At 36.2% G+C, this 25,225-nt stretch overlaps 1 protein-coding gene across 1 annotated transcript in view; it reads left to right on the plus strand.

Moving 5' to 3' along the window:
- The window catches only part of fat1a (FAT atypical cadherin 1a), a 100,187-nt gene that overhangs the window by 20,610 nt on the left and 54,352 nt on the right, over positions 1-25,225 (plus strand). The window contains exons 3-4 of the mRNA XM_016570442.1: positions 9,540-9,854; positions 24,558-24,619. Coding sequence (XP_016425928.1) covers positions 9,540-9,854; positions 24,558-24,619 — 377 coding nt within the window. The remainder of the gene's footprint in view (positions 1-9,539; positions 9,855-24,557; positions 24,620-25,225) is intronic.

A 25,225-nucleotide genomic window follows, 5' to 3' on the forward strand; every position in this document is an offset into this window, starting at 1 on the left:
GTACTGTTATAAAGTGTCATGAAAATAAGTATAAAATGTGGTAATTTGTTTTTGAAACAGAAAGAAATGAGGGAGAGAAATTACTGGAAGAGAGAGGCCATGAAAATATAGACAGAAAATTAACAGGGAAGGGAGGAGATCCTAAGAGAACAATGCAGAAAGTAAATAGAATCAAAATGATGCCTTAAAAAGAGTAGCCATATAGTTAAAAAAAATTCATTCACATCTTAATGAATATGGTTTGAATATCAATCATATTTAGCTGTGCCACACATGTAGCAGGGGGGCTAGAAGAGTTTCAGTAACATACTGATTGACTAAGAGACTGACGACTAAAGAAAGGTTGGGAAACACAGCTTTAGTGTGACGTAATGTCCTATGGTGTGACACACATAAAAGAACCACAGATTTGTTTTTATCTCAAAATATCTTATGAATATCAGTTGAGTATTTTAATAGGGGAGATATAAATATCACTCATCTTAAAATTGTATAATTTTCAGCAGTTTTGAACGGATGACAGCAAAGTTTGTCTTGTTGTCAAAGTTTGTCCTGAAATTGTCCAACAAGTCAAAATGATGTTAATTATAATTTCATATTAAATAAATAAAACTATATGAAAAGAAGCATCTAACAATGAAGATAAATCTCTCTCATGCTATTTATATATTATTAAGAGGTTTATTTTCTTAATTTTTGCTATGTCACACCATAGGACAAATTTATGGTACAGTTCAGTGAAAATGTTAAAAATAACATTGAAAGAATTGATGAAGTTAGTGACCCTTTTAGGGCTGCACGATAAATCGCATGCGATATTTAATGCGCATCTTGTCAGTAAAGCCGTGTAAAGTCAGTAAAGCTCTGTGTAGTTAATGCTGCTCCATGTGAAAGCAGCCCATCACGTGCGGACGTGATGGAGATTTACCGCTGATTACAGAACCGGCTTTACTGACAAGATGTGCGTTAAATATCGCATGCGATTTATCGTGCAGCCCTAGACCCTTTATATTTTCTCAAAGATCAGACTTCACCCTACATAAATATATGCATTTCTTCTTCAAAAATGGTCTTTTACAAAATAAGAAATTTTTACTGCCTATTTGTCAACTACCCTAATAAATCATATATGTATATATATATATCTGTTGACACCATTAAAAATGTTGGCAGGACAGTTAGAAATCTAAAATAGTGGCCCAAATCCTTCTATTGAGGCCAGATATTATTCATGGTTTTATTAAGTAATAATTGAGTTAATTTATAGTACAAGTATTCTTTAAGGCTGCATACCTAAAGTGAAAGTAAAGTGGGGTAGAGCCCTATTAAAGCCCCTGAAAAAAGTCTGGGAACCGAGAGCATGATATGATTGAAGTTGGGAAAGGAGGGGTGATGGGAGCTTAGCCGAGGGTTCCCTCATAATACTCTTGGTTCTGACACTGGAATCTCAACTATTTCTCTGGAGTCTCGGGAAAGAAAAAGATCGAGAAAAGAGTGAAGCGGGAGGTGGAGAGAAAAATCGCTGAGAAAGTTTATATAAGCATGTGAGCAGGAGGCCTAAGAAGGCTGAGGAATGCAGGAGCCCAGGAAACAGAATTAACCAAGCCAGTTCAAAGAGAAACGGACCACTTTTTAAAGCGCAGACCAGGGGAATACACGTCTTAAGCTGCCCTAACTTATTCCTGTGCTTCCACCACCTCCACTACATATGTGAAGCAGTGTAAAGTCACTCTCTGAAGGTCAGAGAACTGCTCAGAGTTAGTCAGGCTTTGCTTTGATGATATTCACAGCAGTTCTGCGAACGCCAACTGTGCTTACAGGAGCTGCAGTGTTGTGGCTTATTATGCATCCTCATCCAAAAAAACTAAAAAAAACATGATATTGACAGTTTTTTTGAAGGCAACTTGTCTCTTTATGAAAATGAGCACTAGGGATAAACATGGTTTTACATATCATAATCCTCTATTTGACAACCCTGGTAATCTTGTTCTGGCTTTCTAATTTGGTGCAATTGCCAGCTTTTCATTCACATACAATTTGTAATTTTTCAAACTGAATCTGTGCCATGTGTTTGAATGTGTGTATAAAGAAGAAGCAAGGGTTTCTTCAGCTATCATGGGCACTTTTAGCCTTGTGGACTATTAGAACGTAAAACCTCTTGAAACACACTTTTCACACTCTCTCTAGTTTTGTTTGTCCACCAACAATTTCCAACATTGGATTTGACGTTCATTGCCAGAATTGTCTCCCTCCAGTTTTTCTGAAAGCATCACACTAGATTAGGGAGGGGGATATGACGATTTTTGATCGCGGACAATAAAAATGTCTCCACGATCTGCTTTTGAAGAAATATCGTAGTATCGCGCTACAGCGCACATTCTTTCAGTTGCAGTGCTTCAAAGTCTTGCCGGTTAATCATTTCATTCGCGTGCTGTTCTAACGTACGCTTTTTCTGAACGCATACACCCGAAGCGCGCGCACTAAAAAGCCTGTCAAATAGCACCTGATTACTGAAGTAAGTTATCTTTTGTGCTAATACTGTCAAAACACACAAGGTTTACATATAGACTCAGTTGGTTATGTCTAAAATGAAAGTAAACAGTTGAGAGAAAAATGGATGCGTGACTGTTTATTTGATGCGTGCAGGTCTTAAAGGGACAGTACTAAACATGTTGCCGACTGTCATTAAAGGGATAGTTCACCCTAAAATTTAATTTCTGTCATTATTTACTCACTCACATGTTGTCTCAAACCTGTATTAATTTCTTTCTTGTGCTGAACACAAAAGAAGATATTTTGAAGAACGTGGGTAACCAAACAGTTGCTGGTCCACATTGAATTTGATAGTAGGAAAAAATCCTATGGAAGTCACCATGGACCAGCAACTGTTTGGTTTTCCACATTCTTCAAAATAGCATTTATGTTCAGCAGAAGAAAGAAACTCATTCGGGTTTAAAATAAATTTTAAGAGTAAAATACATTTTAAGAGTAAATGATGGTATAAAAATAAAACACTGACAGAATTGACAGACAGATGACAGAATGTTTATTCTTTAATGTTAAAACAACAAAACACAAAGAGAAAAATCACTCACTACTCTTGACTGAAAAAATTTAATACAGTTGCTTTAGGGATGGAACGATTGCCGGTTTCACGATAAATCACAATAAAATGTCCTGACGGTTAGTATTACCGTTTAAAATGTAATTATCATCAAAACCTGCTTTAATAGGAATCAGTCTATATAGTGTTTAATTTTTATATTTGTTCATTCAATTTCTTGAATGCCACTGCTAAATACACCGATTGTACCTGAAAATAAAACACTGTTTGTTTTATTTGTATGTAATGTGTATTTTTGTTCTCATTTTTAATAGCAAAGATAAAATAATGACAAAGATTTTTATCTTCACCCACTTTGGCCTAAATATCCGCCATTCTTTTGTAGATTGTGTTACCTTGAAAGGCTTTGTCTTTATAATAGGGAAATTAGTTTGGCTGTAATTCTCAGACAACTTGCAAAATAGTAAAACCAATATGACAAAGAATTGTGACAAAATCTTGAATCGTGATATTTCTAAAAATAAACCGTGATATGAATTTTTTGCCATATCGCCCACCCCTACACTAGATGTGTTTATCTCAAATTACAGTACCATTAAAAAGTTTGCATTTTATTTTGAATTAATAGTTTTATTTAGCAGGGATGCATGAAATTGAACAAAATTCAAGACATTTTATAATGTTACAAATGGTTTCTATTTTAAATAAATGCTGTTCTTTTGAACTTTCTATTCCTCAAAAAAATAATTTAAAAAAATACACATTTTTAATAAAAAAATTTCACAATATTGCTGTTTTTACTGTATTTTTAATCAAATAAATGCAGCTTTGGTTAGCATATCATCTTTCGAAAACAACAAAAGACCTTACAGACCCCAAACTTTTGAACTGTATTGTTTTTAATTGCATTAATTTAATTGCATTTTAATTGCATCATAGTGGTAGGACAGGCATTATTTTTAGAAATAAAAACAACATTTTTGAAAAATAAATATTTTGATTATTGTAGTGTAGCAGTTTACATACTAATTTATAATAATTTCTAATAGTTCATTTTTTTTATGACAGATTTCAAGTGAACTGGAAATGACCCAAGCTCGATTGGGTTGTATGACCATCAGCTCACAGCATGTTGGTGAACTCATACTACCCAGTAAGTAGTGCTGGGCGGTATACCGGTTCATACCGAATACCGGTTTTTATTTTTGTTATGATATGAATTTTGAAAATACCGCAATACCGGTATATGTCACTTAAACAACGTTCGGAACGCGACACTGTTTGAAAGGGGTGTTGCACTGTGGTGAGGGAACAGCTGTATGTGTTACTAAACGTGAAAGTTCCGAAACTGAAGCTGTAGAACTAAAAGGAACGTGATGACACAGAAGAACTCATCCACAATATCAATACAGTGATATAAATTTTTGGTCATACCGCCCAGCACTACCAGTAAGCCATGTGTCCAACCAGACCCTCCTCTCTGACCCTCATTTTGGGAAAGTTGAGAAACATAAGAGGGAAGGGTGCATGGAGGCTTGCTATTCCCCAATCCACTTAACATTCCCATCATCATGGCCCTTGATACTCTCAACCAGGAACAAACTTTTAACATGTGAAGTCAAGATCAGAAACCCTTCATGCTTGTTAACTCATTGTGGAGATGGTGTAGTCGTGGTCGTCTTGTGATCTAATCAGTCACTGGGGATGTCGAACCAGTCTGAGAATGAAATTAGCTTCCTTTCTGTCTCTCTTTGCACACACAAATATGCACACACACCTGTGTGCAAGGTCAGCCATGTTGAGTCAGTGCGAGCGGTTCTCATTGTTCATTGAGGCAGTCAGGTTGCTGTGAAATGTCTCGCTTCAGGGTGAAGAAATGAACAGACAAAGCAGCCAGAAAGAAAGACCTGCTGTATTTCTGTCATCATATTCTATAGCTTCAGGACAGGTTTCACAACTTCCTCAACCACAGTGGATTGAAAGGTGTGGCAGAATACTTACGAAACAACCTTAATTCACTGAGTGAATCATCACAATTACAGATCATACGGATTGTGTTTGAATACGCCAAGACTTTTGTGCGGAATTTCCTAATTCCAATTCTTGTTTGAACTAAACCGGGCTACATCTATTGCCAGTTTGTAGATAAAGGATTCAACATTGGGGAAATATTTTGGTAGATATGAAATATAAACTATAAAAATGATTTGATGATTGTACCAGCATTTAAGCTTGAGCTTTAATGCTGACGAATGCCTGAAGCTTCTTTATAACAAAAGCTTCATCTTAGTCAGGGTTGGTTAGTATTGTAAAAGACTCGTGTTTATGAAATGGAATCCTGTTGGGAATGTTTATTTTTAGGTAAATGTTCTTGCACGTCAATTCAGGTGCAATTCTCTCAACCAGGCTTCTAGAAGACAACTGATTATGGGCAGTTTAGCTGGTAAATCCATGCTATTGGTCTATTCAGACCAAGTCAAAGTTCCATTATTTTATTAATTTTTACAATCATATTTAAAGATTTTAAAACTTAAATATGCAATGCTTTAGAGTCCAAACTCTTTTTATGATTTTAATTAGATGGGATTTGTAATATTTAATATTTAATTAGATTATAGGTTAGTTTGAAATTTTAATACTAATAATTTCACACACACACACACACACATACACAATTCATATTAAAATTGATATACATTTTCTTCGGAGAATGACACAGTTTTAGCACCAGATGTGTCAGTGTGAACACTTCTGTAACTATTCAGTTTCTTGACTAGTTCACTCTTTAAATTTTAGCATCAGAAATGCTAAAAGTAGACCATAAATTAGGGATGCACTGAAATGAAAATTCTGGGCCAAAACCAAAACCGAAAAGTCTGGATGCACTTGGCTGAAAACAGAAACCGAAAATGCATTGTATTAATTATTTATTGTTTTATTAAATAAAATAAAACATTTTTGTAAGACTTTTTAATGTAACTCGATAATTTTAATGATACTGAATAAAAAAAAACACAAGTAACCACCTTTTTAATTCAAAGTAGCGCAATAAAATTTGACAGAAAATATATTAATTAATTAATTAATTATTCAAATCAATTCAAGTTTATTTGTACAGCGCTTTTCACGATACAAATCATCCTTGTGGCACTCCATATTTTACTGGTGATAATTGAGATTACTCCCCATTTAAATGAACAAAATGGTAGCGATCGGACAGGTAGGATCTATCATTATTATCATCGAAATTATCATTTATTTATTTATATTTTTGACTAATTATCAAAATAATGTATAGTCCTACAAAGCTAATATTATCAGAGCATGTGAACAGAGCACAGCGTCACGAGAGGGTAGTGTCATTTTACCAGTGTTGCCATATTACAGCACAGTAACGCTACTGCAAACAGGAACAAGTATACTACATAGAAATGTCCTGTTGCAGCGTTATTTGAGCGGACATTGCTTTTCCGGTGAGCACGAGTAAGCAGTACATGAGCAGAACGCACATTCATAGAGCGGAATATTGAGCAGAGCATCGCACTGCACCGCACCCTATATTTTTGGCCAAATACCAAAAATGCCATTTTCGGCTTATATTTTTCTGCGGTCCAAATTTCTGTGCATCCCTACAAAAAATATGAAGTGAATTTTAGCTTAGTATGGTCTTTCAGCATCAGGCTTTAGTGGGAGTGTGCTTGTGCGTTGGTGAAGTCATCATCCTGTTGACTGCTTTTTCAGCTGCGGCCTTTTGAGCTTGAAGGAGCTGCTTTCTTTTGTGTGTATCCCCCGGTCATCCAAATGAGCACTCAAGCATGGACAGTCGTTTGGCAGAGACAAAGCTCATTTTCTGTCTCACCCTATCTCTCCTCTGCTACCACCTCTTTCTTGTCCACATCTATAGTTAAGCTTCTCTGACTCCATTTGACACATTCTCATACCCTGCTAGCCGCTCACAGAAACACACTGTGACACATTTTCTTGATTCTGAAGAGAAAGTTCAAAAGAACAGCATTTACTTTAAATCTAAATCTTTTGTAACATTATACATGTTTTTACTGTCACTTTTGAATATATTTGATGTGACCTTGCTGAATAAAAGTATTCATTTCTTGAAAAAAATAAATCTCACTGACTCCAAAATCTAGTTAAAAAAACAATAAAGTCTTGCTTTTTCCATTTGCCTAATTTCTTATGCATGTTCCTTCTTTAAGAATTAGGCTAACTGCAGAGCTTTTACAACGTTGAGTATATAACAGTGCTGATCTATGGGCCACCCTACACCGACAGCCATGGGCAAGATGAAGTGAGCTATCCATTTCCTTTCTCCCACCTCCTATATTGGAGCCTTAAGCTATCCAGCTAAAGTCAGGTGTTACGGATCAATGATGAATGAAAAATAAGGCCAAGAAGGTCAACTAAAACAGCCCGAGCCTGTGAAAAGCAGTTTTTTCTTGTCTGTTTTTAAAGTAGTAAGTCTCTTCTTTCTCACGTAACACCCTTGAGGCTCCATCTAGTCCTGTGAGTTTGCTAAAGCCCAGCAGAGCAAGTTAAGAAGACAAAGAACCAGAACCGGCACTGGGCAAAAAGATTCTTCTGGAAAAAATCGGATAACGTTGCCGCTTCCTTGTTTCTTATGTCCTTGTGCGACATACTTGTACTTTGCAACTAAACATGAATGCTGAGTCGGCTTAAATTAAGTTGGAAAGAATGAGAGTATTCTTGAAATGTTTGCAACCTGAATAAACACGACATCTTAAGATTTCTTAACCAGCTAGGTATAATCTCAAAGTTCAAGGGCTCAAGTTTAATTGGATCGAGTTTTCAACGACAGGAGCCTCCCTGTTCTGGCAGGAGTAAACTTTGGCCAGGGAGTGTCTATCTAGCTCTCTTTCTTCATTCACACACCACACATGCCTGCCCTCAGTAACGATGAGATCACTTGGCTACTGATAACATTACAGGTCTTTTCAGGCAAGCCAAATCTTTATTGCACTTAACCAAGCATTCGCTTTATTCAGTATGATACAATAAAATATAAGTAAGATACAATAAAATCTAATGAATCATTCTGCAGCATAAATTACGCCACACTACCATGCATGGCCTGGATAAACGTAGAGATCACAGTCCAAGTTCTTCTTTTGCTTTTTTACTCTCTCGCCATCATATGTGATGGATTCGAGTGCTCTTTGTATGCAGACCTGCTGTTTGCTGACTGACGGCCTCCACCTCTTCTTCCTCCCCCATCTCATTCCTTTATGGCAGTAAAAAAGAGAGTTTTGCCCGACTGAATAGGCAGACTGTTGACACAGCTGACAGAAATGCAGCACACATGTGAAATGTCCCTAATGTTAATGATTGCTAGGTAGAGCGCTGAACAGGTGACTCTGGCTCTAAGCAAGTAGGTTTAATAAAGGCATTCTACACTTAGAGGACCAATAAGACAATCTATAGGAGGTATTAGGTTCCCACTTAAATCTATCAAAGCCACTTATCTGCTTCTAAGGCTGCCATTATCATAGGCAAAGCATGATGGGTATAGGATGTTGCGGCTGTGAAATGTAGAAATGCTATTTAAAGGTCTACTTTAGGTTTTAGAAGAAACATACAGTATGTGTGAAGTGGTTTGCACTCATTTGTGATGAAATTTATTTTGTTGTGTGAAAATGTTTGTGTGATGTTACATCCTGCGAATGACTAGGAGTGCCACTAAAAATGTAAATAGATTCATCAGTTTTAAAATTGACAAACAAGTACATTTAAAACTCTTTATTTCATGTTTAAAACATATTTAAATGTAACAATCACTTTTAATAGTTGACAAATTATTTTTTATTTTAAATTCATTTAAAGTAGTTAAATGTAACAACAAAATACATTAATAATTACTACATTAATTACTCCAATATTAGGCTGCTTTTAAATAAAAGGTAACACTTTATTTTAAGGTGTAATTGTTACACTGTAATTATACATTTAAGTACTGAGTAATATTAATTAAGTACATGGAATTAGTATATGGTTGGGTTTAGGATTAGGGTTTGGCTTAGGGTTACTTGCATGTAATTATGCATATTTTATTGTTATTATAATAGTAAGTACATGTAACGTGTAACAAAGACACTTTAAAATAAAGTGTTACCAAATAAAATAATAATAAAAAAACATTGCTTTATTTTAGGTTACACTTTATTTTGTTGTCCTTGTTACAGTGTAATTATACGTTTACGTATTGAGTAATATGAATGTGCTTGTGCGCTATTTATTGCTATTACTATAGTAAGTACATGTAACGTGTAACAAGGACACTGTAAAATAAAGTGTTAACTTATTTTATTGGTGATTAGTTTCTTCATTTTACTTTTAAATGGCACTCCTAGACATACATAGCATACATAGGTGTAACTTTAAAGAAAAATGCCAGTTGATGTGTCTTAGAGATGACCCTATGATTTCTTCATGTTCTCCTCAGGTGTGATCCGGACACAGGAACTGCTGGACCATGAGACCGTACCTCACTACTGGCTGACGGTCTATGCTACTGATCGTGGTGTGGTTCCGCTGTCTTCCTTCGTCGAGGTCTACATCGAAGTCCAGGATGTCAACGATAATGCCCCACAGACCTCCGAACCTGTCTATTATCCATCCGTCATGGAGAACTCACCCAAAGATGTCTCCATCATCCAGATTGAGGCGTTTGACCCAGACACCAAATCTAGTGAAAAGCTGTCCTATAAGATCACAAGCGGGAACCCCCAGGGTTTCTTCAGCATCAACCCTAAGACTGGTAAGTGTTTCAAAGAGCTTTGTTTTCATCTTACTGTCCTTCTAGCAGTCGATTTGAAGATGCAGAGGTTGACAGGAATAGACTGAGAGTTTGAAGTAACCGAATTTATCAAATGTGGGTTCAACTGGACATAAGGCAGATTTATTTTAAAAGATTTAATTTTTTATTTTAAAAGTTTCGGCACACATATTGGGCAACTACTTCACTTATATCTTATAAATGTAAAAGAACTGATAAATTAATGTTATACCAGCGTACATTTTGAAAAACCTGAAATTTCAGTTTCAAAATAACTTTTTTTGCAAGAAATTAATATTTTTTTGCTTTTATTCAGCAAGGACACATTAAATTCATTAAAAGTGGCACTAAAGACATGTATTATAATGATGCATTAGCCTTCTATTTCTCAAATAATCTTGAAGAAAAAAAAAAAAAAAATCAGTTTCCACAAAATATTAAGCAGATAAAAATATTCAGTCTAATATTAAGGCTGTTGAAAATTCAGTTTTGCCATCTCAGAAATGAATTACATTTTAAAAGAATATTAAAATGGAAAACGGTGTAATGAATCATCCACTGAAGGCGAGCGTAAGTGAGAACCCAAGTGCAGTTTTATTTACAGGTGATATCCAAACAAGAAACACAGACTTGACTTGAACAGACATAACAGGAGCAGACTTGGCATAAACAGACTAGACTCACCAACAGCGGGTTAAATACATTCAATACACGACGAGGGCACAATGGGAACATGAAGCTACTTATAGGAAACAAGAGGGTCACATGACAAGAACAAACCAATGGGAAACAAGACACATGACTAAGACAACCAATCAGAACATGACACAAATGAACAGGGGAACCAATGGCATGAATACATGAGGGCAAGGGAAGCATGACACAAACAGGGACCATGAAACAATTACAAAATAAAAGACATGGAAAACATGAACATGAAACAAAACACCACATTACATATCCCCCCCTCTAAGGGCAAGGGAAGCATGACACAAACAGGGACCATGAAACAATTACAAAATAAAAGACATGGAAAACATGAACATGAAACAAAACACCACATTACAAACGGTTATTTTAAATTGCAATAATATTTCACAGTATTTCTGTTTTTACTGTGTTTTGATCAAATAAATGCGGCCTTGGTGAACATTTCAAAAACGGTTGTTCATATGGTAACTAACAGCAATTCTGTTAATTATTTGTTCAGCTGACACACAACTCAGTGATTCATTTCCTAGTTAAGCATGGTTTGCAGAGCATATTCTGTTCGAAAGGGCCTTTTCATGTCACATTGACCTATATCAGTACAGTGAAAATGGTCCATCAGAGAAGACCTCCATCTACTGGTGCAAAACAATTATTAGAGATAGGTTAGCTGTGTCCTAATGCTCTTCTGAGATTCTTTGAGTGCCATCAGTCCCAAACTGTCTGTTTTTTTTATTTTTATGTAAATCTACTGAAGCATAAGGCTCAGTGAGTAAGTGTTCGAAGGCACATTCAGCTGCTCTCGGATCTACTCTGTGTTCTTGTTTTCTCAACATGTCTCTCTCTCTGTCGCTTTCCTCTCTTTCTCACTCTCTTCATGGATCACTGTGTACGCATATAGGGTTTGCTAAATGGACCCACACTGAATATTTTATACAGCTATGGTTCCCCCTCCTCGTCCTCTTCTCCCACATAGAGTAGAACATGATTTTGCAGGCATACCGAGGAGAATAGGCGTAAAAAGGTGCAAACAGCAGATCCAGAGGCCCGGCAGCTGTAGAAAACCTTAAAATGAATCACTCTTCAATTTCAGGACTTTTCAGAAACATGTTAGGTCAGATTACCTAGCGCCTGCAATATCTTCACCATTGTTGTCTGAACATGTTTTAGTGCTAAGAACAAATAACTTTTAAAGCTTAACTGAGGAAGACGGTGATAGCTAGCGGCTACAGTTCTATTGCTCCCACAATGTTTTAGATAAAAAGACATAAACAAGCCAAACATTAAGACACTACCGTTCACACGTTTGTGGTCAGTCAGATTTTTTAAATGTATTTGTAGAATACCTCTTATGCTCACCAAAGCTGCATTTGACCAAAATAAAAACAGTAATATTGTAAAATATAATTACAATCAAATCAAAAATTTCAATTTTTATTATTATTACAATCAAATCAAACAATTTAAATGTCTTTACTGCCATTTTAATCAGCTTGATGCATCCTTGCTGAATTAAAAAAAAACTTTGAATTGTAGTGTACAGTAAGAGTACTGAGCTACGTATTAAGAATTTCATGAAAATTATTAAGAGTTTTAGAATTTTGGCAAATCAGCAAAATTTTGAGAACATTTTGAACAAAAACAATTTTGAGAACTCTTCTGAAACTCCTGTGTGTGACATTATTAGATCTTTTTCTTAGGAAAAACATTTGTTCTACATTCAGTCTCATTACTGCCTAGGAGGAACATTTAAGATTATAAAGAGATTTAATTTGTAATTTTTCTTTCCTATGGGTACACTTCTTCACAGTGTTTTACTGACTTGTGTGGTCTTTTTTCCCCCATGCAGTTACATACACAAATGTCAAATAACAAAGGTTATTTTTGCTAGCAGTGGCCAATGAGAGTTTTCAGACCAAATAAGGGTTTGTCCTCCAGCAGACTGTGTTCTCTCAGTAACGGTTCCACACTTGGATTTGCTCCAGGGAAAGAAAGAAAGAAAAGGGAGGAAAAAAGAGAAGAAAATTGAGGCAGTCTGACTTTTTAGTAGAATATTAACCATTCCAGGAGTGGCGGATATGTGTGGGTTATTAAAGTGCCTGTTTGTGTGTGTTACCAAGAGTAAGAGATAAGACTCTATTTAAGATAAAAGTGCTTTTGCAACACTTTTAGTTTTAAGTCCGGAAGTTCTTCATTCGTAGTGATTAACAGAGATGGTTCATAAGAGGTTCCTGAAATATTTTGTCATCTTGCAAGCGCATATCAGATCTCCAGAGGAAGGGCTCTGCAAAGCACAACTGATCTTGTGCAACCATATCGGTATGTAATGTAGACGGTACATCTTTTGTCAAAAGCACAGGGTGCTCACCCACCCAAACACTTACAGACTCAGACATAATATAATATAACTGGGAGTAATCAGGGATGGGTCCGTCTCTTCCTAGATAACATACAGCTGCACAGCGTGTACATGTCTGGCAATGAATAAAGTTCATTGGAGGAGGTATTTTCTGTACAGATGTTCCATGGTTAAGCGGTTTCTAAAAATAAATAATAATAAAAAAAGACAGTGGTTTTCAGTCAGTGAAAAGATTAAAATTCAGCCTCAAGGCACTGTTGCTATTGTTAACTACAACTAAAACTATTGTCTTTTCCGTTACTTGTAATGCATCTGAAATAAAATAAGATGTCTAAGAATTAGAATTTTTAAAATGATAAATGTTGCCTTTGGAACTAATTGAATAAAACTATTCAAAACAACAAGAACAAAAGCTGAATAAATGTGTAAAACTAAAATTAAAACTGAAAATATACAAATAAAAGCTCATTTAAACTATCAATAAACACTTTAATAGTATTGAAATACTAATAAAGCACTGTCTCATGGTTGATTGGTTTGGCTGCTTGAATTTCCTTTAGCGCAGATTTGCATAGGCTTATCGTGGGTGATGAATGAACAAGATGATGCTCTCCCTGCTTTACTAAGCATTTCACAATAACCAGGAGTATAATCCATTTAATCATAATGACTTGCACTACTGTTTGAGTTTTGAGCCCATAGGGAAAATGAAAGATTTCACTTATTAACTCAGAATGAAAATGAGGGAAAAAACACTAAACAGCCTCAGAATGAAAATGAAACGTTTCAGTCACTATCTGTTTAGAAATAAATGAAACATTTAAGTGACTGCCTCTAATAAATGAAAATTTGGGTTAGATTTCAGTGACTGCCTTAAAAACGATGGGAGATAAATCTAAACTAGGCTTTGAGACTTGTCACTGAGAATTAGCTAACGCAGGGCTCCACTAAGAGATCCGTACTAAATCTCTATACACGGGTACCAACAGCCATTTTGTGTGTACTTGTGTGAAAGAGAAAGAGTGTGCAGGCAGTAACAATATACTACAATAGTCATTTCAACAATTCATAACTTCTTTGCAACACTTAAAAGCGCTTCATGTGCTTCTAAGCAATCACTCAATTAACTCATAACCTTTATCACAGGTTGCAACCATAGCTACTTGTGTTGTTTATATTTGAACAAGGTTTCCGTGAACGCTTCGTTGAATCTGGAGTTTAATTGTTATCACCGCTGACCTCTATTATTCGTTTTTCATTTTTTGCCCAAACCGTCACGCCTGAAGATAAAGCAGTTAAATATACAGCAGGCCAAACCTCAGTAATTACATGCTCAGAAACAGCAGAGCCCTGTGCTGGCGCGTCTACAAAGCTGCCCTGCAAAAAAAATAGGACCTGTGGGAAGAAGCAGAATAAACTTGTTTGCTGGTTCGCTGGTAGATCGGTGAAGAGCACATCTGCAGTCTTGGAGTTTGATTGTTTATTTCTCAGCTGACATTTTTGTCTGCTTGGTCACAAAAGCACCTTGGATGATATTGATTGGTTGGTTTAGTTGTTTGTGTGTGTGTGAGGTAACTAAGGGCTTTGATGAGAGTTTTTTTTTTTTTTGGCAACAGTAGCAACAGTAGTGAAAGAGAAAGAGTGTGCAGGCAGTAACAATATACTACAATAGTCATTTCAACAATTCATAACTTCTTTGCAACACTTAAAAGCGCTTCATGTGCTTCTAAGCAATCACTCAATTAACTCATAACCTTTATCACAGGTTGCAGTAACACCATAGCTACCTGCGTTGTTTATATTTTTTCAGAAACAAGGTTTGAACGCTCCGTTGAATCTGGAGTTAATTGTTATCACCGCTGACCTCTATTATTAGTATTTCATTTTCTTGCCCAAAACGTCACGCCTGACGATAAAGCAGTTAAATATACAGCAGGCCAAACCTCAGTAATTACATGCTCAGAAACAGCAGAGCCCTGTGCTGGCGCGTCTACAAAGCTGCCCTGCAAAAAATAGGACCTGTGGGAAGAGGCAGAATAAACTTGTTTGTTGGTTTGCTGGTAGATCGGTGAAGAGCACATCTGCAGTCTTGGAGTTTGATTGTTTATTTCTCAGCTGACATTTTTGTCTGCTTGGTCGCAAAAGCACCTTGGACTATATTGATTGGTTGGTTTTTTAGTTGTGTGTGCTTGTGTGAGGTTGTGTGGGCTTTGATGAGAGTTTCTTTTTTTCCTTTTCTTTTGGCAACAGTAAACAGGTCTTAGTGCTGCTTTTGTGTTTCATTGAAGGGAACATGTCATGGAAAACAGGATTTTCCTTGATCTTTTGAAAAGAGTTTATTGTACTATATAGACACTCGAATGTGCACAACACAATGCCTCCACACCAGCACAATAAGAACATTTCTAGAAAATAAGCTGCAAAACAACTCATTCAAAAAATAGACATAACTATAACCTCTATATTTGATATATCACATTTGCATAATGTGCACAATGCTATTTAATTTAAATTAATTAATTTATCCATCCATCCATCCATCGGTTATCTCTTATTTATGTATGCATGTATATATGTGGATGGATGGACAGATGCATGGATGGATAGATAGGTGAAAAAATAAATATCTATATTAGGTAATTTATTGAAATGTCTATTTATGTGTTTACCTCTCTCTCTCTCTCTCTCTATATATATATAACACAGAACTTCAGGTAAAAGGCAGTCAGGCAATAAAGAATATGCAGAATACAACTGCCTTAAAACTCCAGCTCATAACATCTGAAGACTGTAATTTTCTCTGACACCTGTGCGCCACAGCCTCCCTCAACAAAACGCACTAGAATTTTCCAGGGAAGATACCTGGCAGAAAAACAAGGATACCTATTGAATTAGTGTTTTGTCCTAGAGCTGCATTCAGAGGCGCTGTGAGCGCAGTTTTGTTCAGCGAGTGTAGCTGAGGATAATGACACGCACTCCAGGTGAACGGATTGTTCCCGTTTTTGAGTCAGGTCACGCAAAAGAGTCTGAGTTAACCTGCTCATACTGACCTCAATCCCTTCTGCACAGGTTAGTTAAAGTGATAAAGTGAGTGTGTGGGTGTGAGCTTGCATAAATGTGGTGTGTATGTACATACACATGTGTGTTCCTGCATAAGCGTTCATGCATTAGCTTACATGGTCCCTTTGCCCCACCGTTTTTCACACCATCATTTTCTCCCTTTCTCTGTATCTTTAAGGTCTTTCCCAAAGGCCTTTGCTTCGTGTGAGGTGTGTGGGTGGTTCGCTAGTCTCCATCTTTTCCTTTGCCCTCGTGAAATGCTTTCTCTGAATGACTGCACTACGCTTTTTTTGCTCAAGCGTATGTGTAAGAGAGATCCTTTTCATGCTCTACCTGTCGGTGAAGAGAAATTAACCTATCTGCCTGAAAGCTGCTTTCAGCCTGGTTTTCGAAAGCACCCCGCTGAGTTGGACTTCGAATTATGTGATAAAGGAAAAGGTTTTATGTGAGCCGGTGTATTTGCGCAAGTGAACGTGACTACTCATTTCTCAGAGTGGAAGCGCATGTGTGGAGAGACAGGGATCAAATATCAGTGTATGCTTCATGACAAGAGCATTTTCAACTTAAAGGGATAGTTCACCCAAAAATGAAAAATTTGTCATCATTTACTCAACCTCATGCTATTTCAAAACGGTGTGACTTTTTCTTTTGTAAAACATAAAATGTATTTTGAGAAATATCTCCATGTTTTTATCCCTACAATGGAAGTCAGTGGGCTCCAATGTTGTTTGGTTTCTAACATTTTGTGTTCTGCAGAAGAAAGTCAGTCATAGAGGTTTGGAATGACACAAGGGTGAATGAATGATGATAAAATTTTCATTTTTAGCAGAACTATGAAAGTCTCTCAAACACGAAAAATTCAAAAGAACCCGAATATGACAATTAAAAATTTGCCACTTGGTGTATCATATGCTGCTCTTTTGTAGAAATGTTTATTATAATACATATTTATTGTAGTTATATTTGACTGACTCACATGCCAGATAAAAATAAAAATGTCTTGCATTTTACCAAGCATATGTTTCAATTCCTAAAGTAACCAACCAAGTTTAGTCAGGTAGTCAGGCTTTTTCTTATGAAATTTTTGTCGTTTATTATTTGCAATTCAGAAATTGAGAAGTTCAGTGTAATCATGTTAAATTTAGATTTTTTTTGTGATATAATTTTATATAATTTAGTCATTTTAGTCTTATTACTATTTTAATTTAATTTAATTTTAGTCAGTAAAACATTTTAGTGATATGTAATATTTAAACAATTTTTGGCCCCACTTTATATTAAGTGGCCTTAACTACTATGTACTTACATCAAAAATTAAGTGCAATGTACTTATTGTGTTCATATTGTATTGCAAAACACTTTTGCTGCTATTGAGGTGGGATACGGGTAAGGTTAGGGACAGGTTTGGTGATATGGGTAGGTTTAAGGGTGGGTTAAGGTGCAGTGTTTCCCCTAGGTTTATGGCTTTGGGGGGGTGTTCCGTTTTTTTTCCCTTTTTTTTTCTGGACTCCTTTTTAATGGTTAAATTACATTTTATTAATCAAACCGCATGTCTAATTAATTAAAATCATGAAACTTAAACAATTTAACATCAATTTATTAAAAGTTTAACAAATATTACATGTTTAGGGCCCTATGAAATGTTTTTATTTTTACAACCTTATGTTTTATTGTAACCAAATTCTGTTTTAGCATGTCTAATTATTTGAAAGCATAAAACAAGTTTTACAATAATATAAAAACAATAATTTATTCTTACAATAGCCTTATGATTTTTCTGCTCAGAAATTCTGTATTGTATATTTACATTTTGTTTTAAGGCATAAAACATTCATTTAATCTATCTTTTAAGTAATGAAAACTAAACAAATTTTATTTTTTGGAAAATAAAGGTCATTTAATATTACAATTAAAACATTGAAGAAATATTGAATGCTTATTCCTTAAAAATAAGGTTTTAATAATTTTAGTAGTAGTAGTAGCAGCCTGTTACGTACATTCTACTCAACAATAGTAATATATTTCTGCCAATGCCCTCGAATTAAACCGAACTTTTATTTTGACGGGTTGCCGTGAATACCATTACATTTCTGTGATGACATGATGTATATGACATGATGATAGTTTTACTCAAATGAAACGGTCAAATGCTCATGAAGTGACTCTCAAAGCAGTTCTGGAGATGTTGTTCGTGGAACAACTCCACTGTGCGTCATGCAGAGAGCGTGACCATAACGTAGAGACCGAAATGACATGCCGTCGTGTAAATAAGATAAATAACATGTAATTACAGAAATTAATTACAGATGTAATTACATGCATGTATTTTTTAAATATAAGTACAATGTAAAAACATGTAAACAATAAGTGCATTGTACCAAATTATTAATTTAAATGTAAGTACATAGTTGTTAAGGCCACTTAATATAAAGTGGGTCCCAATTTTTTTTCTTTTTTCAATATGTTATAATTGTCATTAATATAAAATCATAATCATTTTTTGTCTTGTCTCACATTCACTATCGTGGACATTTTTGTCAGTAATTTTTGTAGATTCAGTAACTCCATTTAACTTTACGAAAACCAATTTTTACTTATATTCACCATATGGTCAGTGTTGTTATTATTAACTAAAACTATTAAAATTATTTTTAGTAATGTGAAATGAACCTGAAATAAAATTTTATAATAAATGGGAAAACTTTAAAAACCTAAAAGAAATGTTAAAATGTTGCCTAAACAAATAAGTTCAAGTTCTAAAATTACTAAAAGTAAAATGAAAATGAATGAAAGCTGTATAGACATATTTAAATACAGATAACAACAATTAAAATAAACTAAAATGAAAATGAATTTTAATAAAAAAATGTAACTGAAAATATGAAAATAAAAATATTAAATAAACCACATGTACTATAATAGTATATTAATAATACTAAAATAACACTGCACATGTGGAGTGTTAATTTTGGACCATGAGTATGCTGGTAGTGTGAGTATGGGAATAATTTCTTTAGCTGGAAGGCACAAGCAGAAAGAATTGTGCTCAGTACAATGCAGACGGTTCTTATTCTGGTGTACAAACCACACACACACACACACACACACACACACACATTTCTGGAAATCTCAGATCTCTGGTGTAATACCTGATATCTGCATTAGCTCTCTCTTCGTCCTCTTACCAGAGTAGATTTAGCTCGCTGTACTGACAATGTCAAGAGCACTGGCTGCTGGGATAGAAATCAGCTCAGGTAATTAGAAGTCTATGAGCCACCTCTGTGCCTTTGAGCTCTACTCTGCTTGTTTAATTGGAGTGAAAGGAGGATATAGCTGCAATGATTCACAAGGCCTGCTTTCCTCTCCTTTCTCCTCCTTTCCACCTTCCTATCAACTTTCAGCACGGCTTTTTTAAGAGGAGAAAAAAGAGGGGAAAAAATGTGGGTTGTTATACAACAATGCCATGTGCTCTTTTCAAAGGGTTCAACCCAAAGTAGGGAAAGCTTGAAAAGAAATGGATACTATGTCCAACGACTTCCTGTCTTTTCCTGTCTTTTAGGCTCCCACAGTTGGCACGAGGTACAAAAGGTTATTAAGGATGGAAAACTAAAGCGAAGTGCAGGGGGAAAAAAACACATACACACACAAATCACTCCCCCTCCCTCTCACTCATTCCTGTGGATAAAGTTGCAGGGTTTTAGAGGCTTGTGAAGCATATCCACCGGCACACCTGCCCTGCTTGTTTACTGCTAACCTACGGATTTCACACACCAGAAATTTCCCTGATATTCAACCCAGCCAAGCAAGCACGAGTCCATGAAAGCGTTTGACCTCTGACAGAATCTTTGCATATGTTACATGGACAAATAATAAACAATGTGATTTGCCATTGTAAGAGAAGCTTGTGAATATTAGTATGCATTTTTCCCCTCAGTGCTAGGGTAATCTCTTCTATTCCAGTTTAATATGCAATTATAAGTAAGCCATTTAAAGGCTGACTTCCACTATGGCTGTTTGATTGAATGACCCGACATGTCAACTTCTGATTGAACCAATGGCATGTTTGAGGTTGAACTAATTGTCAGAACAAGGACATATAAGCCAACCCTGAAGTTAGCATCACCCTGGTTCCCTTGACAAAAAGCCAGTAAGATTTTTCCATTGACTTTTGGATTATTAAAGAAAAAAACTTTGCAAGTTTATGATTCTTAAACATTTTGTTGATCAAGATAATCTTCATAAATGAACACATTTTATGGCTTTTGAAACCCAAATATAATCGGAAGTAGTGAAAAGCTGATGCTAGACTATAAACAAACTCCAACATGGTCACATGACTTTAACGTCTCCCCCACTCAGCTTCCAACAACTCTTTCAGTTTTTAATATCTACAAGTTTTATAGGTGAAGTTTAAATAGCTAGCAAATGTGCGAGTATAAATGCAATGCTACTGTAAAAACAAGCAAACATTAGTGAGTAGATGAGTTTTCCTGTTTGGCGTGATAACATTTAATGTCCCTTATAACCTCTTTAGTCCCATTTAGCCACTTGTTAGTCACAGCCTTTTTCAAGACACTTTAAAGCTTAAAAAACACGAGTGGGATATTGTTGATGTATTTTATGTCATAGAAGAAAGTGTGAAAATATCTTGAGCTTGTGTTAACCATATACCTTATTACTGGCATTTAACAAACAAACAAAAAAAAGTTAAACAAAAAAACTCATTTCTGTTTTATGACTCACTCCTGCATTTATGTTTTTAGGGCTCATTCATAGTTTTTGCAATTGCTTTTGGTGCATTTGCACAAAAACACTTCATCCTTAAAGGACAGGACAGATACATTTTGTGGCAGTGTGCCATACCTTGTAATGTAGAAAAAAAAATCAATGCTGCGGTCTTAATGCCAACATGACCTTGCACGCATATGCTCACACAGAGGTGGGAATGCAGTGATTTAGTGTTGTAAATCCAGGTCGTCCCCATGAGTGAGCTTTGAGCTCTGGAATACTCAAATCAAAAAGAATGTTTTGAAAGAGACATTATCTGCCAGGGATTTGTCTCTTTATTCTTGTTCATTCTCTCTCTCTCTCTTCGTGACCCACACTCTAAATGGAGTTAGTACACCGAATAGAGCGGAGGTCTGAAAGCTCAGTGTTAGTAATCTCAGTCACTCTCAGATAGGAATTTCCTACCATCAGCTGCCCCATTTCCAGGGGCCTTTGGTTGCTAAATGTGGATACTGAGCTGAAGCCACTCGACAAGACTGATGGGATTTATTCAGATGATGTCTGCTTTATCCGCCAATGAGTTTGAGAGGTCCTAGTTTGAGAAATGCCTGTAGACGTCATCATTTAATTTACTCTACATTTACAGAACACATACTGTACACTCACAAAGACACAAAACTTTATTGTTGTTTTTTTTTGTGTTTTATTTTAGTTTTTAATTTCTGTTTATTTTATTTAGTTTTACTTAGCATGACATGACAATAATAATCTTCATATTGGCCAGAATTTTAATACTGGTGCATCCCTATTAGTTACCTCTGTTGCTTGTGTCATCTCCATTTGTGAACTCTGATTAAAAATTAATTACTTTAGGTTACTTTTTAGCTACAAAACACAAATGAATAATAGACTAACCTGAAATCTTTCAGCATTTGCATGTTTTTGACTTATCTGAGCACATATTTGTGTGTGCGAGTGTGGCAGAGTGTCTCTTTGATAGGCTCTATTGAGTGTTCTGCAGGAGGTTAATGGCGTACGGCTAATGTGAGGCTCTTTCTGAGAGACACAAACCCAGCAAAGACTTCTTTCTCAACCTCAAGTGTTGCCCTTCTCTCTCTGTCTCTCTGCTCTGAAATGGCTGCCATTCACAAACACAGTATGTGTTAGAATGGGGAGGAGGGTTAAGGTGCATTTGGGAACGTTGCCCAGGTCTGCCCACTGTAGTGCATGTCTTTGTGTGTGCGCTCATTTATCTATGTAGTTGTGGCGTAGACTGTTTTGTGCTTGTTAGTGGGCCTTGAGAGTGTTTTGTATGTACATTCATCTGTGCTTAAGAGAGGTGCATATGCGTTTCTGTAAGTGTGTGCGCGACCCTTAATTAGGAATGTGGCGTCTCGGTCTCAGATACGAGGTGTTGCATTCCTGCCTGCTAATCGATACCTCTTCTAAAGTCCATCAATGGCCTTCCGTCTAAGCGAGGGAGAGTTCGAGAGAGCCAGAAAGAGAAAATAGCGCTTCTTTTTTCTCCCAAGCAAAAGTGTTTTAGAGGAAAGGGCAGAGTGTCATTTGCCCAGACACTTGGATGCTCTTTTTTTTTGCTGGTTTCTTTCTGATTTTATCCTTTCCTTTTCTCCAGAGGCAGTGTGGCGGCGCTATCATTATATGCAAGATTTCACTATGTGTTTACTGTAGGAGTTCAGTGGTTAGCAGAGGCTATTTTAGCAGAGGGTCACAAGCTTGTGCTCAGCGAGACATGCTCGAGCTGTAAGTACCTCAGACTACGCAGACAGATCAAATAATGAAATCTTTGGGCAAAATTCATTTGCTTTCTCAGAGACAATGAGGGTAAACATCATCTGACGGCTAATGAAATGAGATTCCTGCAAACAGGACACGATTCATCCCAGTCTCCACTAGGCTACTTAACTAGCGTTCCTGAGTCCACTAACTTGATCTGGAAAAGCGATGTTGGCTGACCAAACTATACCATACACTATTAAAAATAAAGGTTCTTTATTGGCATAGATGGTTCCATGAAGAACCTTCAACATCCATGGGACCTTTCTATTGCACTCTATAGTGGAAACATGTTCTTATATTATAAAAATGTTCTTGACACTAAGAAAAAAATGGTTCTTTTAAGATATGTTCACAGAAAGGTTCCAAAATGGTTCTTCTATGGCATCACTGTGCAAACCTCTTTTTCATGGAACCTTTTTAAGAGTGTAAACCAGTCTAAACCAGTATGAAAATACATGGTTTGTTTGGTTATTCTGTCTTTCGTTCCTTAGTTTGATGATTCTTTCTTTCTTTCTTTCTTTCTTTCTTTCTTCACATTTGCTCTTGCATCTCCCAGCTTCAACGGTCTTGTTTTTCTTTTTCCAAAAATGGCTGAACTGCAATTTTCGTTGGCCACGCTTAGCCCACAATGCAGTAGACCACTGTTTTTTTGGCCGGGGAAGAAATGGATTGTGGGTACGAACACGGGCGTCTTTTTAGCAGCATGTTCTTAAGGTCCATCCAGCAGCCGTACACCTCAGCATTAGACACATATGCTCGTGTGTAATGATATCTAGGGGATGGAGGTTCATTTTAGCTGAGAGATATGCTTTAGCTCAGTATACATCCAGTGTATGCAATATATATTCATGAAATTGTATTCAGTTGAGGAGAAAGTAAGAGTCATATCTGCGTATTCTGAACACCAAAACTTCTGGGAGACACTTAAAAGCTGCCTAACTTTGATTAATTCAGAATGTCAGCTAAATATTATTACTTTTTAGCCTAACAGTGAAAAAAGTTCCTGTTAATTCCTATAAAACATGTCCCTATTTAAATATCCCTATTTACTGTCCTTTTCCATTCCAGTCAAGTTCTTGGTCTATAAATGTAGCTTTGCCTTTAATATAATGTTTTAAAGTGCAGAGATTTTGATGACTGCCCGCATTCAGAGTTTATTTTCATTCCCATGTATGACTGCTAAAGCAAAGGAGAGAGAGAGATGGTTTGCAGCCTAGCACAGTTTTGACCAGGAGCAGGAGGCGTGTTGCGGCTGGGCTATTTCTGCTGCCTGCATGTGCGCCATTGATGGCTTCTGGTTTCGGAAATCCTTTTTCTGCACGGTCGGCAGGCGTCTCTCGTGTGGCCGGGGCTGGCAACATCTGCCACGCTCTTTGACCCATCTAATGTACAATTATCTACAATTATACTGACGGAGAAACACAAGTTTTCTTATTATCTGCAATCGAGACGCTCTTTACAGAAACGTGTGCTCATTTGCATTGTTGTTCGGTCTCTGTCTGCCTGTTTATACTCTCTTCACTGGGTTCGGCACTTGAATTCACTTCCAATTGGATTTCTGTTGTGCTCAGATCTTATTTTCCTGTAATGTAAAGCCCTTGAGAGAAATCTTCTAAAAGCCACCACAGAAGAACCCACACCCAGAACAGATTGAAGTAAATGCAGTGACGGTTGCATTGACATTTCACTCATCATTTCAGTGCTTGAAGGTGTTTATTATCAGCATTGTGTGTTTGGTTGAAGGTAGTTTGTGAGGTTTGTGTTGTCTGTTTTCAGGCAGTGTGAGTACGTGTTTAAAGTGTGGTTGTTTGTTCAGCTTTAAAACAGTCCTGACACAAGCACAACGCCCTTTCTGCAGTTCTTTGCAGCTGAATCTGTGGTATTTAACGTTTGTGTGTGTGTGTTTATTTCACAATATTGCACCCAGAAGCGAAATAAATCTGACAGAACCCTTTTGAGAATGTCTGGGTACAAGATTGTTAAGATGCTAAGTTTTAATGTGGTTACAAATTGTGTTCATGGTTTTGCAGGTCTGGTCACCACCACGTCTCGGAAGCTGGACAGAGAACAACAGGATGAACATATTCTGGAGGTAAAAACACCTGGATACATCCACTGACCACAACACTCCTTAGAGCAGACAATCCTAGAAACTCATATTTAGAGAAGTCCTAAAAAGTCCCCTTTTTCATCTGTTTTTTTTTTTCTTCTTAATGAATATTCTGGGTTAAAGTTAAGCTATTTGTATAGCTTCTGTGGTACTTTCCTTTCTTTCACCAAAAAAAGAGAGAGAAAAAGAAAGGAAATGCATTATATAAAATGATATTTTTAAACCTAAAAACAACTAAATATGCTACCATTCAAAAGTTTGGGGTCTGTAATAGGGCTGGGCGATATAGCTAAAAAATGTATCAACGATATAATGTTTCATATCGTTCGGTATCGATAATTATTGACATTTTTATAACCTATTTTAAACCAAAAAGTTTTGTTTTAACAATCAAACACAATAAAAATTAAACAAATATCTCATTTTTAATGTTTTATATGCAGATTAAATAGGTCTTTATTGTATAGGTCTAATTGTCTCCCGAGGCCACAGGAGGGCCAATGAGCAAAATAATGCAGCACATTTAGCAAGTAACTCTATAAAAACGTGCATTACGTCTAAATTAACTCATAAAAATCAAATATAATT

The sequence above is a fragment of the Sinocyclocheilus rhinocerous genome, unplaced genomic scaffold (assembly GCF_001515625.1).
Source record: "Sinocyclocheilus rhinocerous isolate Xijiao unplaced genomic scaffold, SAMN03320098_v1.1 scaffold681, whole genome shotgun sequence".
NCBI lineage: Eukaryota > Metazoa > Chordata > Actinopteri > Cypriniformes > Cyprinidae > Sinocyclocheilus > Sinocyclocheilus rhinocerous.